Source organism: Melanotaenia boesemani, chromosome 1, assembly GCF_017639745.1.
Source record: "Melanotaenia boesemani isolate fMelBoe1 chromosome 1, fMelBoe1.pri, whole genome shotgun sequence".
NCBI classification, from domain to species: Eukaryota; Metazoa; Chordata; class Actinopteri; order Atheriniformes; family Melanotaeniidae; genus Melanotaenia; species Melanotaenia boesemani.
The window spans coordinates 2,977,001-2,991,499 of NC_055682.1; the positions used below are offsets into that span (position 1 = coordinate 2,977,001).

General features: G+C 40.7%; 1 protein-coding gene across 1 annotated transcript; it reads left to right on the forward strand.

Moving 5' to 3' along the window:
• The first annotated feature begins 216 nt into the window (after positions 1 to 216).
• LOC121641532 (lactase-like protein) lies at positions 217 to 12,260 on the forward strand. Its single transcript, XM_041987729.1, has 5 exons — positions 217 to 340; positions 8,797 to 9,071; positions 9,329 to 9,455; positions 9,548 to 9,746; positions 12,188 to 12,260. The coding sequence occupies exons 1-5, from the start codon at positions 217 to 219 to the stop codon at positions 12,258 to 12,260; spliced, it is 798 nt and encodes a 265-aa protein (XP_041843663.1).
• Positions 12,261 to 14,499: the final 2,239 nt, after the last annotated feature.

The following is a 14,499-nucleotide window of genomic DNA, read 5'->3' on the forward strand; positions in this document are numbered from 1 at the left end:
TTACATCCTAATGCAAACCACCTCCTCCCATCCCGGAGCTTCGATGTACAATCATGAAAAAAGTTGGCGAGCCACTGATCGGCATTATGTCAAAAGCCGAAATAAGTAGAAGCCATGAAGGCATAAAGTTGAAATCCTCCAGAAGTCTCTTTCCTGTTGCAACATGCAGCATAATCTGAGCCTCGTCAGGCAGAATTTAATCTGACAGCAGATTAGATGCAGATTATCAGAGCAGAGAAACTCACCTGCAGCAGAAGCAAAGGTGATGATGATGATGGTGATCTGATGGTGCAGCTCAGCAGCGACACCGGACCTGAGTTGCAGACAGAGATCAAGGCATGTAGAGAAGATGGGTTTCTGCTGACGGGGTTATTTATCAGTATTTCTCAGAGCATTCACATCGCATAAGAAACTAATTTAAATAGTCTAGTTTAGTTTCTGCTTTAGATTTATCCAAGTTTTCCACTGAAGCAACATCTTAATCATCATCTTCTAGCTGCACCGGAGGACACCAAAACTGCAGAGAACTCACTTCCTGTAATTAATTTGATTTCAGCACATGCAGGTAGAAGCTTCCATCTGAAGATTAAACCCAGAGATTAATCGGGACCATCGGATGTTCAGTCAGCAGTGGTTTTACCTGAGCTCGGCCATATTTTATCACTGCACTCATTTAATTCACAAAAACATCAGAACCAAAGAACGACGGAGGTTTGTGTGCGGAAGGTGTGTGCACGGTGCAACGTGGAGAACTCCATCACTGGACAGCTGTTAGGACGCTGGAACATGTAGGACTCAGACCAGCTCTGAAACCAGCATCTGTTCCCGTCATAGAGAGAAGACCAGAACGACCAGCAGGAACCAGTGGTTGATCTCCAGTAGTCTGGATTACTGTACTCGTCTTTTAACTGAACTTCCCTAAAAGAGCATCAAACATCTGCAGCTCGTCCAGATGCTGCTGCTGGAGTTTAACCAGGACTAAGAGATCTGAACACATCGCACCAGTTTTACATCTCTACACTGGTTTATATGGTTTCCAGTCAGTCACGAAATAGATTCCAAAACCATTCTGATGGCCTACAAATCCCAGAATCCATCTGTGACGTATTCAGAGAATATAAACTGGCAGGACTCATAGCTTTGAGGACTCAGGTCAACTAATCCAGACCGGAGTCCAGGCCAGGGTCCAGACCAGAGTCCAGACCAGAGTCCAATCCAAACTGAGAGGTCTGATGATGTAACGTCTGTCCCTGATGGGCCTCTGTTCTTTATAAATGACCAGAGTTGTTTCTATCTAATGAAAACCTAAAACAAGCTTCCAGCCGGAGTTCAGCAGCATCTATAACATATTTATCTCATTGTTTCTTTACAGCCTTTTGTGTGAGATAAGAGAAATAAACGTGATTCCTGAAACCATCGTTTGCTTCTGTTCCAGTCTAAATGTTTCATGTGTTCAGTCGGTGCTGCTCTTCATAAGCTGCAACTCAAACTGACGGAAGATCAATGAAAACTCTGTTATGTGGTCAAACAAAGTTTCCCAGAGCGGATGAACGTCTCAGCATCAGGGCTGCAGCGCTGCCAGACTCTGGGCTGAAACAGAGCCGCTGCAGACACAGTGATTTACTGCTCAGCACAGCAGTGAAAAAGACTTAAACAACTCTATTAAAGCATTAAGCGCTGCGTTCGGGGCTTCGCGGAGGATGCCACTGATGCCTCTGCCAACAAGTTGCTCCTCACATAAATACTTACAGTCCTGAATTAACGGCCTCCTCTTTAAATGCTGAAGGACGCTCATTACACAGATGGCTTCACAGAATTAAAGCTACAAATGCTGATTTATATCCAGACAGTAAAAAATCATCATGTTTTTACTTAATGATGGCAGAGGTAGAATGAAGAAAAATAGTTTTTTTCTTTTATAATCCTAATTTTTGCAGAAATATCTGCATTTCCTGCTGCTTGCATTCTTAACGGTGTGGCATCTCTGAGTGAATTTGATTGGAATAATTTAATATTATGGCTGTTATTATCATTGTTGCATCACTGTGTGCTTTCCCAGTAACAAGATCAGTTTTAGCCAGCACGGATGGGGCAGTGAAACTAAAAATGATGCAACCTGGGAAATCCTGCGTCTGCAGAGGAAACTAGAATAAAATGCTGCAGTCATTTAGCAGACACTTTTCTCCAAAGCGACTTTATAGTGGTTAGACATTAGCATTAAGGGTCTTACCTCAGGACCCGACTGGACGGTGTTAAAATTCACCCCCTCAGGGTTTTGAACTCTGGGCCTGCATGGGAAACAAACTGTCTACCCACTGAGCAAACCAGCTGCTACAACAGCTGGAGAATCTGTGTTTCTGTTTTCTGACAGAGGAAACTAAGAGAACACCATCAGAAGTCCATCTGAACTCATTATTCAGAGGTAGTTTGACTAAATAATGAAAATCTTGAAGGAAGCCCTCTTTCTTTCTACCGTTAAGTGAAAGATAAAACTGCTGATGGACTTCTAGAAGCAGATTTCTCACTTGGAAAATGATGAGGGCTGACTCCAGAAACACAGCAGATGGAAGCAGAGATGTGGGCTGCTCCTCATGTCGGACCTTACTGGAGTAAAGTGCCCGGACATTTATTGTATAATGATAGGTGAGTTATGCACTGAAACATCTGGTGGAATGATCATTTGGGGTTAATTTTGCTGCTAGATAAATATAATAGTAAAATTGAGGAACAGTGAACGCACCTCTACCTGGATTCATTCCCGTTTCCTTTCAGTGTTTTTCTTTTTGTCTTCTAGGATTTTCACTCTGATTTAAACGGTGTTTGATGTCATCAATCATCCTTAAAACACTAATCATAGAGGTCTACGAAGAAATCCACACAGACTGGAACAACAGGAGGCTGGTGGACTCATCAGGACTCAGCTGTCACTGAACATGGTCTTCCTGGAGCTCAGAGGTCATCACTTCGGTTCAATAATGGGAAAATTATTTCCAGTATTCTTCCAGAGCATGAATGATTTACTGACAGAGGTGAGGTGGCTCTAACAGGGTTTAGAAGATATTTTTCTAACTAAAAGGTGCTGAATGGCTGAAAATGTGCTAAGAAGGCATTCAGGACATTTATATGGGATAAAAAACCAACACCAACTCCCCTCTCTGCCCCCCAACTTCTTTCCAGAAATCAGAGAAGCATAAAAACTGTTTCTTAATGCTGTATGTATTAAATTTATTCCAAACACTATCTGAGACCTTCAGTATAACTTTACGGTAAAAACTTTGCTCAAAACCCCGTTTAACACAATTTGATACATGTCTTCTGCCCCCTAGTGGCCACCTTTTGCACTGCAATCATTTTGACATCACACATAAACCGTTAATTTACAATTATTATTATTATTATTATTATTATTATTATTATTATTATTATTATTATTATTATTACTACATTTTGTTAAAGGGCCAAATTAAGACATCAGATTAAAAAAAAAATCTCCCCATTTTTGGGGTTTAGCTTTAAATTGTTAAAAGTCCACATTTGGAGTAGCAGCAGAATGAGTAACAACAACAACAACAATAATAACAATATTTTGAATAAATAAACAAAAGCATTTTCTGTCACTTCCTATTTCTTATTTCCATTATGTTTTTATTTTTGAACATATTTGGAAAGTTTAAAATAGATGAGGTAAGGAGACTCTCCAGAGTTGTTGGTTTATTGTTGTTGATTAATTTATTAATCTATTTATGTCTATTTATTTTGACCAGGTGTTATTCATTAAAAACAGATGCGTACATATATAATTACCAAATGAAAAATGGTCCTGAATAATAAATGTAATTCAATTATTTTGCCATTTGTTATATTTCCACATTCATTCAGTACTTTTTAGTTCAAAATTCATTTATGTTTTTAATTGCTCTTTTCCAGATTTATTATTTTCTGTCATTCCCCTCATTCTATGAACTTCATCCCTTTTCCACAAGCCTCCCATCATCTTGGTAGTCATGGTAACAAGTCAGACCGGTTTGAAATAATACTTTTCCTCCTAGGTTTGGAAGACATCACACACATTATCAGCTCATATTTAGAAGCCCGTATGATTTATTGTGTTGATTACATGAATAATCGGAAATAACTTCAGTTAAAACAGCGAGTTGTTTTGTTTTTACATGCAAACCAATGTTTTATCACATGTAGTCAGTGCAGCTGGTCACACGTCCAGCTGCAGAAGCACCCAAATAATGGAGACAGGGATTGAGTCCAATGAACGTCTGAACGAGTGATTTTACCTCCTCCAGCTCTCAGCCGCCCTGGAAAGGCTGCTTTCATTATCTGCCAGACTACAGACCAGCTGGACCGGCCGCGTCGCATCAAACCTTTTTAATTAATGCAAAACGCTGGAATGAAAACATGCCTCCTTTTGACTTTTGATTCCTAATTCTTTGAGAAGTTGTGGCGTTTCTCCAGGCAGATCAGTGATAAAGGAGCCGGAGGAGATCTTAGAGCTGCTGAAAGGGCTGAGAGACGCGAGGGGAAGCAGGAAAACCGCAGACGTTTAATGGAGGTGATGAAGGGAAACGTGTCGGCTTCGACAGTTTGGGTTTCATTTACTCGCTCAATATGGATTAACAAGCACATCTTCACTGAGAGAAAATGAATCACCGTGTGGAACAAAGGACCCCCACGGGCGGCTTTCTCTAATAAAAACTTAGCAAAGGTCATCAAGTCCCAGTGTTTAACTAATTACACAGATATTAGGTTTTCCCACACAATGAGTCACAAAATGGTCACAACATCTTTCACATCAGACGGCAGTAAAATTAAAAAGGCTCTGATGCTGCAGACTTCTAAAGTGTGACCTGTTCACACCCAAGTGATCAATATGTCGATCTCCATCAGATCTGTTATAGGTTATCAGGTGAGAAGTGAGCAGCTTAAAGTTCAAACAGCTGCTCCTGCCCAACATCCACAAATGCAACCAAGTCTTTTCATCACACACAACATCTGCAACTTACAAAGTCCTGACATACGTCTGCTTCTGTACCACTGAGCTGCCCAGTAATGTACCCTCCCATTTTCCTTCTTCCAATAGATTTAAAACCAGGTCACCTTCAGAAAAAAACTGTTTATTGATAAAATCTAATTAAAATCTAATTATTTAAATCTGTTTGGATTGTTTAACCTCATCAGCCTCTTTTCTCTGCTGTGTTTCTGCCTCAGCTGACAAAGCACCAAACAGTGAAATCAGCCAAAGCCGCCCATTCGCTCTTCATCTGGCCTGATCGAGGCGAAGGGGGTGCAGGATGGAGGGGTGGCATTGTTGGTGTTGGAGCTGGCGTCAAATAAAAATTGATCCCTTTAGAACCCTCAGTCTGTAAGACCCACAGCTTTTGTTGATTCAGGGTTTCTTATATTTCACTACAAACAGTTTTCAAATATTAGCTCTTATTAAACTTGCTTAACAAGCCCAGAAATCTCAGAGGTCACATAAACCACTAAATGAGAACTTTCTCCAGTCTCCTACTGGATCTCTGCTCAGCAAAGCCACTTTAAAGACAAGCATGATCATCTTGGAGGTTGGCTCATTAACCATTTATTTACCCTCCATTAGACATAGAAGTCTCCTCCAAATAAACAAGGTCAAATGGAGGAGAAGATTTCACATAAAGTCAATGAGCTTCCATCGCTGCAAGTCAGTACGATCCAACGGCGAAGCTCATACAGTGTGTGATAACAGTCATTTAGCAAACTGGGGTACCATGAAATGAGAGGACAGGAGATGAGACGAATGACTGCAGCAGGAGACGAACAGGTGAGCTGGACAAAGATACAAAGCAGGTTCATTTTCAGTAAAGAGAAACATCCTTCAGTAGCCGCTCCACATCACAGCCGGGCCGAGGATGGAGGGTATTCACTCATTCTCAAGAAGACCTGCACAGTGTCTAGAGCGGATATAGATCCATCCATCCATCCATCCGTCCATCCGTCTGTCCATCCATCCGTCCGTCCCATCCATCCGTCCATCCATCCATCCGTCCGTCCGTCCGTCCGTCCATCCATCCATCCGTCCGTCCATTTGTCCGTTCCGTCCATCCGGCCGTCCATCCATCCATCCATCCATCCATCCATCCATCCATTTTGTCCATATTGTCCGTCCGTCTATCCAGCCGTCCTTCCGTCCATCCATCCGTCCGTCCCGTCCGTCCGTCCATCCATGCCATCCATCCATCCATCCGTTCCATTTGTCATTTGTCCGTCCGTCCATCCAGCCGTCCTTCCGTCCAATCCATCCGTCCATTCGTCGCCGTCCGTCCGTCCACCCATTCATCCATCCATTCATCCATCCTTCCATCCATCCATCCATCCTCTGTTTATCTAAGGCAACACGTTCTGGAGAAGACCCAGACCCTTCTCTCCCCAGCTACAATCTTCATCCTCCTGCTCCAGTGTTCCCAGTGGAGAAGCATTCCCTCCAGGAATTCATGAACGTTGTGGATGCAACTATTATCGTAATGCTGCAAATCCTCACAAGTTTTTTCACATCCTTGCAAATTTTTCCAGTCACCACAATTTTAAAGAGAAATTTGTTACAATGTCGTTGGAAATCTCTGTGAGGTTAGACACTGTCCCAGTGTTCAGGGAGGGGTTTAGCTAAACTGGCCTCAGGCAGAGACCCACAGCCCATTTATTTAATGTCATCCCTTTGCCCTCTCAACCCACATTTCCTGTCTAACAAAAGATCCCAGAGCCTGAAAATACGTTGCTAGTGCTGACCGTGATCATGGCAGTAAGCAAGTGCAACACTGTGGTGTGAGATAAACAAAAGTCATTGAGCTTGTCTTTCAGATCAGCTCTCTCTTCACCACAATGGTCCAGAGCAGCTCCTTCAGTAACCACCCCAGTCCATCTATCCATCACTAAACAAATAAGATCCAGAGATACGTCCACTCATCTGCTTGATTGCCAACCCAGGAGGACTCCACCATTTTCCAGTTGAGAATGACCTCTGACTTAGAGGGGCCAACTTTCATCCCGACTGCTTCACTCTCAGCTGCAAACTAGCCCAGTGTGTTCGGAGATCTTGGTCTGAGGAAACCACCTGAAGCACATCATCTACAAACAGCAGGGATGCAACCCTGAAGAAGATATTTAACGGTCTGAACCCTCTTAAACAAACTTTCTGACATTTCTTTAGTTAGTATTCAGGACGTTGCTCTCCAGACTCCATGGAGGACGTTCCTAAGCCCTTCTCCTGGTATAACTCAGCCTTTTCTCCCCTTTTCCGTTCTTAAAGACAGCTTGACCACAGAATGCCAAAAGTAAGTGGGACGCCCCTCCAAATCAAGAAAGTAAATGTTAAATGGTCTGTATTTATACGTTTCATATCACTTCATATTTCATTTCATTCATCCATTAAATGTACCTGCTTATTTATTTTATTTTATTTTATTTTATTTTGGTTTAGTTTAGTTTAGCTTAGTTTAGTTTAGTTTATTTTATTTTGGTTTAGTTTAGTTTAGTTTAGTTTAGTTTAGTTTAGCTTAGTTTAGTTTAGTTTAGTTTAGTTTAGTTTAGTTTAGCTTAGTTTAGTTTAGTTTAGTTTAGTTTATTTTGGTTTAGTTTAGTTTAGTTTAGTTTAGTTTAGTTTAGTTTAGCTTAGTTTAGTTTAGTTTATTTTATTTTGGTTTAGTTTAGTTTAGTTTAGTTTAGCTTAGTTTAGCTTAGTTTAGTTTAGTTTAGTTTATTTTGGTTTAGTTTAGTTAGTTTAGTTTAGCTTAGTTTAGTTTAGTTTATTTTATTTTGGTTTAGTTTAGTTTAGTTTAGCTTAGTTTAGCTTAGTTTAGTTTAGTTTAGTTTATTTTGGTTTAGTTTAGTTTAGTTTAGTTTAGTTTAGCTTAGTTTAGTTTAGTTTATTTTATTTTATTTTGGTTTAGTTTAGTTTAGTTTAGTTTAGTTTAGCTTAGTTTAGTTTAGTTTAGTTTATTTGGTTTAGTTTAGTTTAGTTTAGTTTAGCTTAGTTTAGTTTAGTTTAGTTTATTTTGGTTTAGTTTAGTTTAGTTTAGTTTGGTTTAGTTTATTTTGGTTTAGTTTAGTTTAGTTTAGTTTATTTTATTTTATTTTATTTTGGTTTAGTTTATTTTAGTTTATTTTATTTTATTTTATTTTGGTTTAGTTTATTTTATTTTATTTTGGTTTAGTTTAGTTTAGTTTAGTTTATTTTATTTTATTTTATTTTGGTTTAGTTAGTTTAGTTTAGCTTAGTTTAGTTTAGTTTATTTTATTTGGTTAGTTTAGTTTAGTTTAGTTTAGCTTAGTTTAGTTTAGTTTAGTTTATTTTCGTTTAGTTTAGTTTAGTTTAGTTTAGCTTAGTTTAGTTTAGTGTATTTTATTTTGGTTTAGTTTAGTTTAGTTTAGTTTGGTTTAGTTTATTTTGGTTTAGTTAGTTAGTTTAGTTTAGTTTAGTTTATTTTATTTTATTTTATTTTGGTTTAGTTTATTTTAGTTTATTTTATTTATTTTATTTTGGTTTAGTTTATTTTATTTTATTTTGGTTTAGTTTAGTTTAGTTTAGTTTATTTTATTTTATTTTATTTTATTTTGGTTTAGTTTAGTTTAGTTTAGCTTAGTTTAGTTTAGTTTAGCTTAGTTTAGTTTAGTTTATTTATTTTGGTTTAGTTTAGTTTTAGTTTAGTTTAGTTTAGTTTAGTTTAGTTTAGTTTAGTTTAGCTTAGCTTAGTTTAGTTTAGTTAGCTAGTTATCCTTGTCTGTTGATAACTGCTGAGCTCCATCCTTCAGGCAGGAAGAGTGGCCAGCAGGGCCTGGGAGCTTCGCGGCTGCCTGTCTTCTCACCCCAGGAGAAGAGTTACATCAAAGGCACCTGTGACTTCCTGGGTCTCGGACATTTTACCACCCGCTACATCACCCAGAAGAACTACCCATCTGGCCTCGGGGATAGCTACTTCGCAGATCGTGACCTCGCTGAGCTGGTTGACCCGAAATGGCCCGATCCTGGTTCTGAGTGGCTTTATTCAGTTCCCTGGGGCTTCCGCCGCTTGCTGAACTTTGTGAAGGTACACAGCCTGAATCCAAACACCCTCCAGGTTTCCATCCATATCTGATTTTTCTCTGTTATGACTTTTTGAAATGTGGGTCTTGTGTTCCTTAAATTTTCTGGTGTTTTTCATTCTGTTGCAGTTTTTCTTTTGTTGTGCAAAATGCTCTGTTTTTATTTTGTTTCTCCTTTTAGTGCCGTGTTATGGTCTTGGGGGCCACCAAACAAATGATTAAATAATGTGTGACTGATTTTAACGTGTGGTCTCACCGGCAGACTCAGTATGGAAACCCCATGATCTACGTGACAGAAAACGGTGTCTCAGAGAAAATGCTCTGCACTGACCTCTGCGATGACTGGCGGATGCAGTACTTTCAAGACTACATCAATGAAATGCTGAAAGGTGACATGTTTTACTGTGTGGAGCCGTGTGTTTAAGGCAGGTGGGTTGTTTGTATGACATTAAGTAAACGTGTGTCCCTGTTTAACCTACAGCCATTAAAGACGGGGTAAATTTGAAGGGCTACACCGCCTGGTCCCTCCTGGATAGCTTTGAGTGGGATGAAGGATACTCTGAAAGGTTCGGTCTCTACTTTGTGGACTTCAGGAACAAAAACAAACCACGCTACCCGAAGGCATCTGTTCAGTTCTATAAACGCATCATTAGCTCTAACGGCTTTCCAATCAGAGAGAGGTAAGTCCTATCAATGAGCTCGTTTCCAAGCACACCAAATATTTTCTGGAGTTATCAGAAAAATTCAAGAGGCCATGCAGACAGCAAAATCTGATTCTGTTTTGTCAGATAACTGCCATTATCTGATTATGAGAGATGTAAATGGTAAATGGTCTGTATTTATATGCTTTTCTGTACCTGGAATGGTACCCAAAGCGCTTTACATCGTACATCACATTCACACATTCACACACACATTCACACACTGATGGTGGAAGCTGCCATGCAAGGCGCTCAACCACGACCCATCAGGAGCAAGTAGGGGTTCAGTGTCTTGCCAAAGACACCTCGACATGAACTCGACTTGGCCGAGCAACCCTTGGGTTACGAGACGACCTTGCTGAGCCATGCTGCCCTCCATCCAAGAAAGGTCCATGAACACATGGGTGAGTCGGTTTGCTGTGGAGGAACTTGACTGGCCTGCAGAGTCCTGACCCCAACCCAAAAGAACAGTGGCTCCCCACCTGGGGCTCCCCAGGGGGGGCTTTGACTGTACAGAGCCTGGTGTGATTGTCACATCGGCTCGTACAGTTGTCCACACAGAGACAAGTTTAGGTGTATCTGCTAAAGGATTTATTTTTTATTATTGGGATGTTGTGTTCCCATGGAAACAGCGTTTTTGGGAGCCTGAAACACTCGTTTTTAAACCAGGCCTCAAAGTGAATAAATGGGGGTCATCAAAATCTGCTACAGCAGTATTTAAAAAATATATATCCCAAGTCAAAATAGAACAAATCTACTTATTGAGCCACACGGTGTGGTTTAGAGAGGTCTGGGAGCTGGTGGAGCGACTTTAGCGACTAACGCCTGTGGAAAGCTTCCTGAAGGAGATGAAGCTGTTATCGCTGCAAAGGGTGGACTGAATCCACGAGAAATGTCTTTAAAGTCCATGTGCATGGAAAAGCAGACGTTCCACATACTTTTGGGAATATATGACCATCATGCCTCCTGTGCAGAGATAGGCTTCCATCATCTTCTCTTGGACTTTCCATCTTGATACTGATGAAGTAACTGAAGGTTGGGCTCTGACACTTGCAGAAATAAATGTGTTTTACCAGCTGATGGCACCATAACGTTGGCTGATTTCTAATTAGGGTGTATCGTTTGAAAGGCGCTAAATAAATAAAGTTTGATTGATCAGCAGCTGGTTCCTTCAGGAATTGTTGACAAACACTCAGAAATTAAGCTTATTTAAATTAAATGAGTAGTTAAAGTTGATCTGATTGATGAATTTTATTAATTTATTGCATAAAGTCCATTTAAAAAAACCTCTCTGTTTATATTGTTTAAAACAAAATCTGAGGTACTGTTTATTGTTAGAATTAAATACAGATCATATTGTTAAACATTTGGATTTTAGGAGTCAGAAAGCTGAGTTTTTTTCCTTACTGCTGCCTTCTTGAGATTTTAATTCTACAGAACTGTAAAATCCAGCGTGCGGAGAAAAGAAACCCAGTGAAGAGGCAAGCCCACCCTGTCTCCTATAAACACTCCTTGTCTGTGATGTGTTTGGCTCCGGGACCATTTAATCTAAAGAATAGAGAGCTGGGGGACAACGAAAGCTTTCCCTGTTCTACAGCCTGCTTCTGCAACCAGGAACAATGAAAAAATTTGCTTTTTTTTTACAAAGCAGATAGTAAAGAGAAAAATGAGAGCTTTTCTGCCCTGTAGGACAGCGTGACTGAAAAGCATCCAAGTAAACATGCTGCACCACAAAAACAGTCCAATCTCGTAAATGACTTGTTATCTGGGAAAGTGCTGCAGACCTCCACTTCTGTGACTGCGAGAACAAATATTTAAAGGTTTGCTTTTTAAATATTCAGACAGCAGTGGAAAGAGTTTGGAGATAACAGCCACCGAAAAGCTAAAGTTTATCGGCCTCACGCTCCATCCTGCAGGTTGGTGCAGACGGACTTGATGGATCCATGTTTTCATGATGTTTCCAGCAGATTCTGAGCCGAGCATCTGAATGTGGAGCTGAAATGGAGACTCATCAGACCAGCAACGTTTCTCCATCTTCTATTGTCCAGTGTTGGTGAGTGTGTGTGAATTGTAGCCTCAGTTTCCTGTTCTTAGCTGCAACACTCAAAGTCACTTGAATCCCCTTTCTTCCCCGCTATGATGCTCACTTTGAACTTAAAGAATAGAACAGAGTGTCATGATACACATGCAATGTACAAGCAGATTAAAAACACAACACTACTCCCTGTGGTAAAGTTTAAAAAAAATATATTAAGACAAGAAAAAAAGAAGAAAATGAAAAATAAATGGGTTGTAATACACATCTGTACTTATAAAATTATCAGACATAAGCACAATGCGAGCTGTAGCTTAACCCTGAACCTAAATGACAGGAGTCATTGTTTACAGGCGTATATCCGTCCGTCCATGTTTGTTTACAGGAGTTCAGCCTCCGAACAGGAGTCATGGGAAAATGGCTACTACTGGCTAGCCTGCTGGTGTAGCCCTGAATAGGGTTTCCAGGGTGTGAACGAGATGATGCTTTTGGCCCTACGCAGGCATCTGGCGGTACAGATCAGCCTTTTGCAGGGTGTTGCCAGATCATTTAGAAAAACTATTCTTTTATCAAGTAAGTTTTGAATTTTTTTAGGGCTGTCAAAATGAATGTGTTAATGCAAAGAGATTAATCTGTGGAATTAACACATTAATGCATAAATAGTTAGTACTCGAGCCATATGAAAAAATCAAACAACTTGGGGGTCGTAGCTCAGACAGGTGGAGAATCGCTGGTACACATGTCTGACAGGGATTCAGCTGTCTTCCTACGATGCTTTCTGCTGACTTCTGACTCGCTCCAGTGAGTTTCTGTCAGCCTTTGAGCAGCTGGAGGACCACACCAAGCAGCTGTGGGTGAGGACACTCTCTACTGAACATCTGTAGAAGGAAAGCAGCAGTTCCTGGGACACTGCGACGTCTCTCAGTGGCTTAAAAAGTACAGATCCTGCTGTGCCTTTTCACAGGGGCGTTGATTTTAGTTCCCACCTTCTTCCTCCCGAAGTCTAACACCCACTCCTTTGACCATATCTACATGACGACATGCACTTGTTACATCAGCACCAGGCCCTGCCATGGACACACCCACTCCTGCCACACATCACCGCAGTCAATCTCCAGAGTACTGATTCTTCACACCTGCTATCAACTATCCACCCGGCTTCTTATACACCAGCTCCACACTTACTCGTCAGACCTCATATCAGCTATGCTGGACCTTTCCCGTTGCTCCCTCCCGGCTCCGACTCACCTGGATATTATCTGGACTTCTGTGATTCCCAAGTCTGTTAATAAAGATCTGTTTGAATCTTATTTGTCTTGGGGAGGTCCTTCATTACAGCACATGCTGCCATGTGATTGGCTGATTAGATACCTGTGTTAACAGGAAGTTGAACAGGTGGAGCTGAGAGTGTATGGAGGTTTATATTTCTGAGAGTGATCCAAAACCTGCATCCTGCCAGTGAATGTGTGAGGATGCAGCGATGCACTCGTTACGGCAGCTTTGCACCATCAACCACGTCAGCATGAAGGTGTTCAACATGGACACGGACAGACGTTCAGGTCTGAAACAGACGTTCAGATCTAAAACAGACGTTCAGATCGGAAACAGACGTTCAGATCGGAAACAGACGTTCAGATCTGAAACAGACGTTCAGATCGGAAACAGACGTTCAGATCTGAAACAGACGTTCAGATCTGAAACAGACGTTCAGATCTAAAACAGACGTTCAGATCTGAAACAGACGTTCAGATCGGAAACAGACGTTCAGATCTGAAACAGACGTTCAGATCTAAAACAGACGTTCAGATCTGAAACAGACGTTCAGATCGGAAACAGACATTCAGATCTGAAACAGACGTTCAGATCTGAAACAGACGTTCAGATCTGAAACAGACGTTCAGATCTGAAACAGACGTTCAGATCTGAAACAGACGTTCAGATCTAAAACAGACGTTCAGATCGGAAACAGACATTCAGATCTAAAACAGACGTTCAGATCTGAAACAGACGTTCAGATCGGAAACAGACGTTCAGATCTGAAACAGACGTTCAGATCGGAAACAGACATTCAGATCTGAAACAGACGTTCAGATCTGAAACAGACGTTCAGATCTAAAACAGACGTTCAGATCTGAAACAGACGTTCAGATCTGAAACAGAACGTTCAGATCTAAAACAGACGTTCAGATCTGAAACAGACGTTCAGATCGGAAACAGACGTTCAGATCGGAAACAGACGTTCAGATCTAAAACAGACGTTCAGATCGGAAACAGACGTTCAGATCTAAAACAGACGTTCAGATCGGAAACAGACGTTCAGATCGGAAACAGACGTTCAGATCTAAAACAGACGTTCAGATCTGAAACAGACGTTCAGATCTGAAACAGACGTTCAGATCTAAAACAGACGTTCAGATCGGAAACAGACGTTCAGATCGGAAACAGACATTCAGATCTGAAACAGACGTTCAGATCGGAAACAGACGTTCAGATCTAAAACAGACGCTCAGATCGGAAACAGACATTCAGATCTGAAACAGACGTTCAGATCGGAAACAGACGTTCAGATCGGAAACAGACGTTCAGATCTAAAACAGACGTTCAGATCTGAAACAGACGTTCAGATCTAAAACAGACGTTCAGATCTGAAACAGACGTTCAGATCTAAAACAGACGTTCAGATCTAAAACAGACGTT

Bases quoted from the DNA above. Each gene is read 5' to 3' on its own strand.
- LOC121641532 (XM_041987729.1), top strand. From the start codon at position 217: ATGCAGATTATCAGAGCAGAGAAACTCACCTGCAGCAGAAGCAAAGGT. The intron at 341-8,796 runs GTAGAGAAGATG...TCCATCCTTCAG, and splicing joins GCAGACAGAGATCAAGGCAT to GCAGGAAGAGTGGCCAGCAG. The intron at 9,456-9,547 runs GTGACATGTTTT...TTTAACCTACAG, and splicing joins CATCAATGAAATGCTGAAAG to CCATTAAAGACGGGGTAAAT.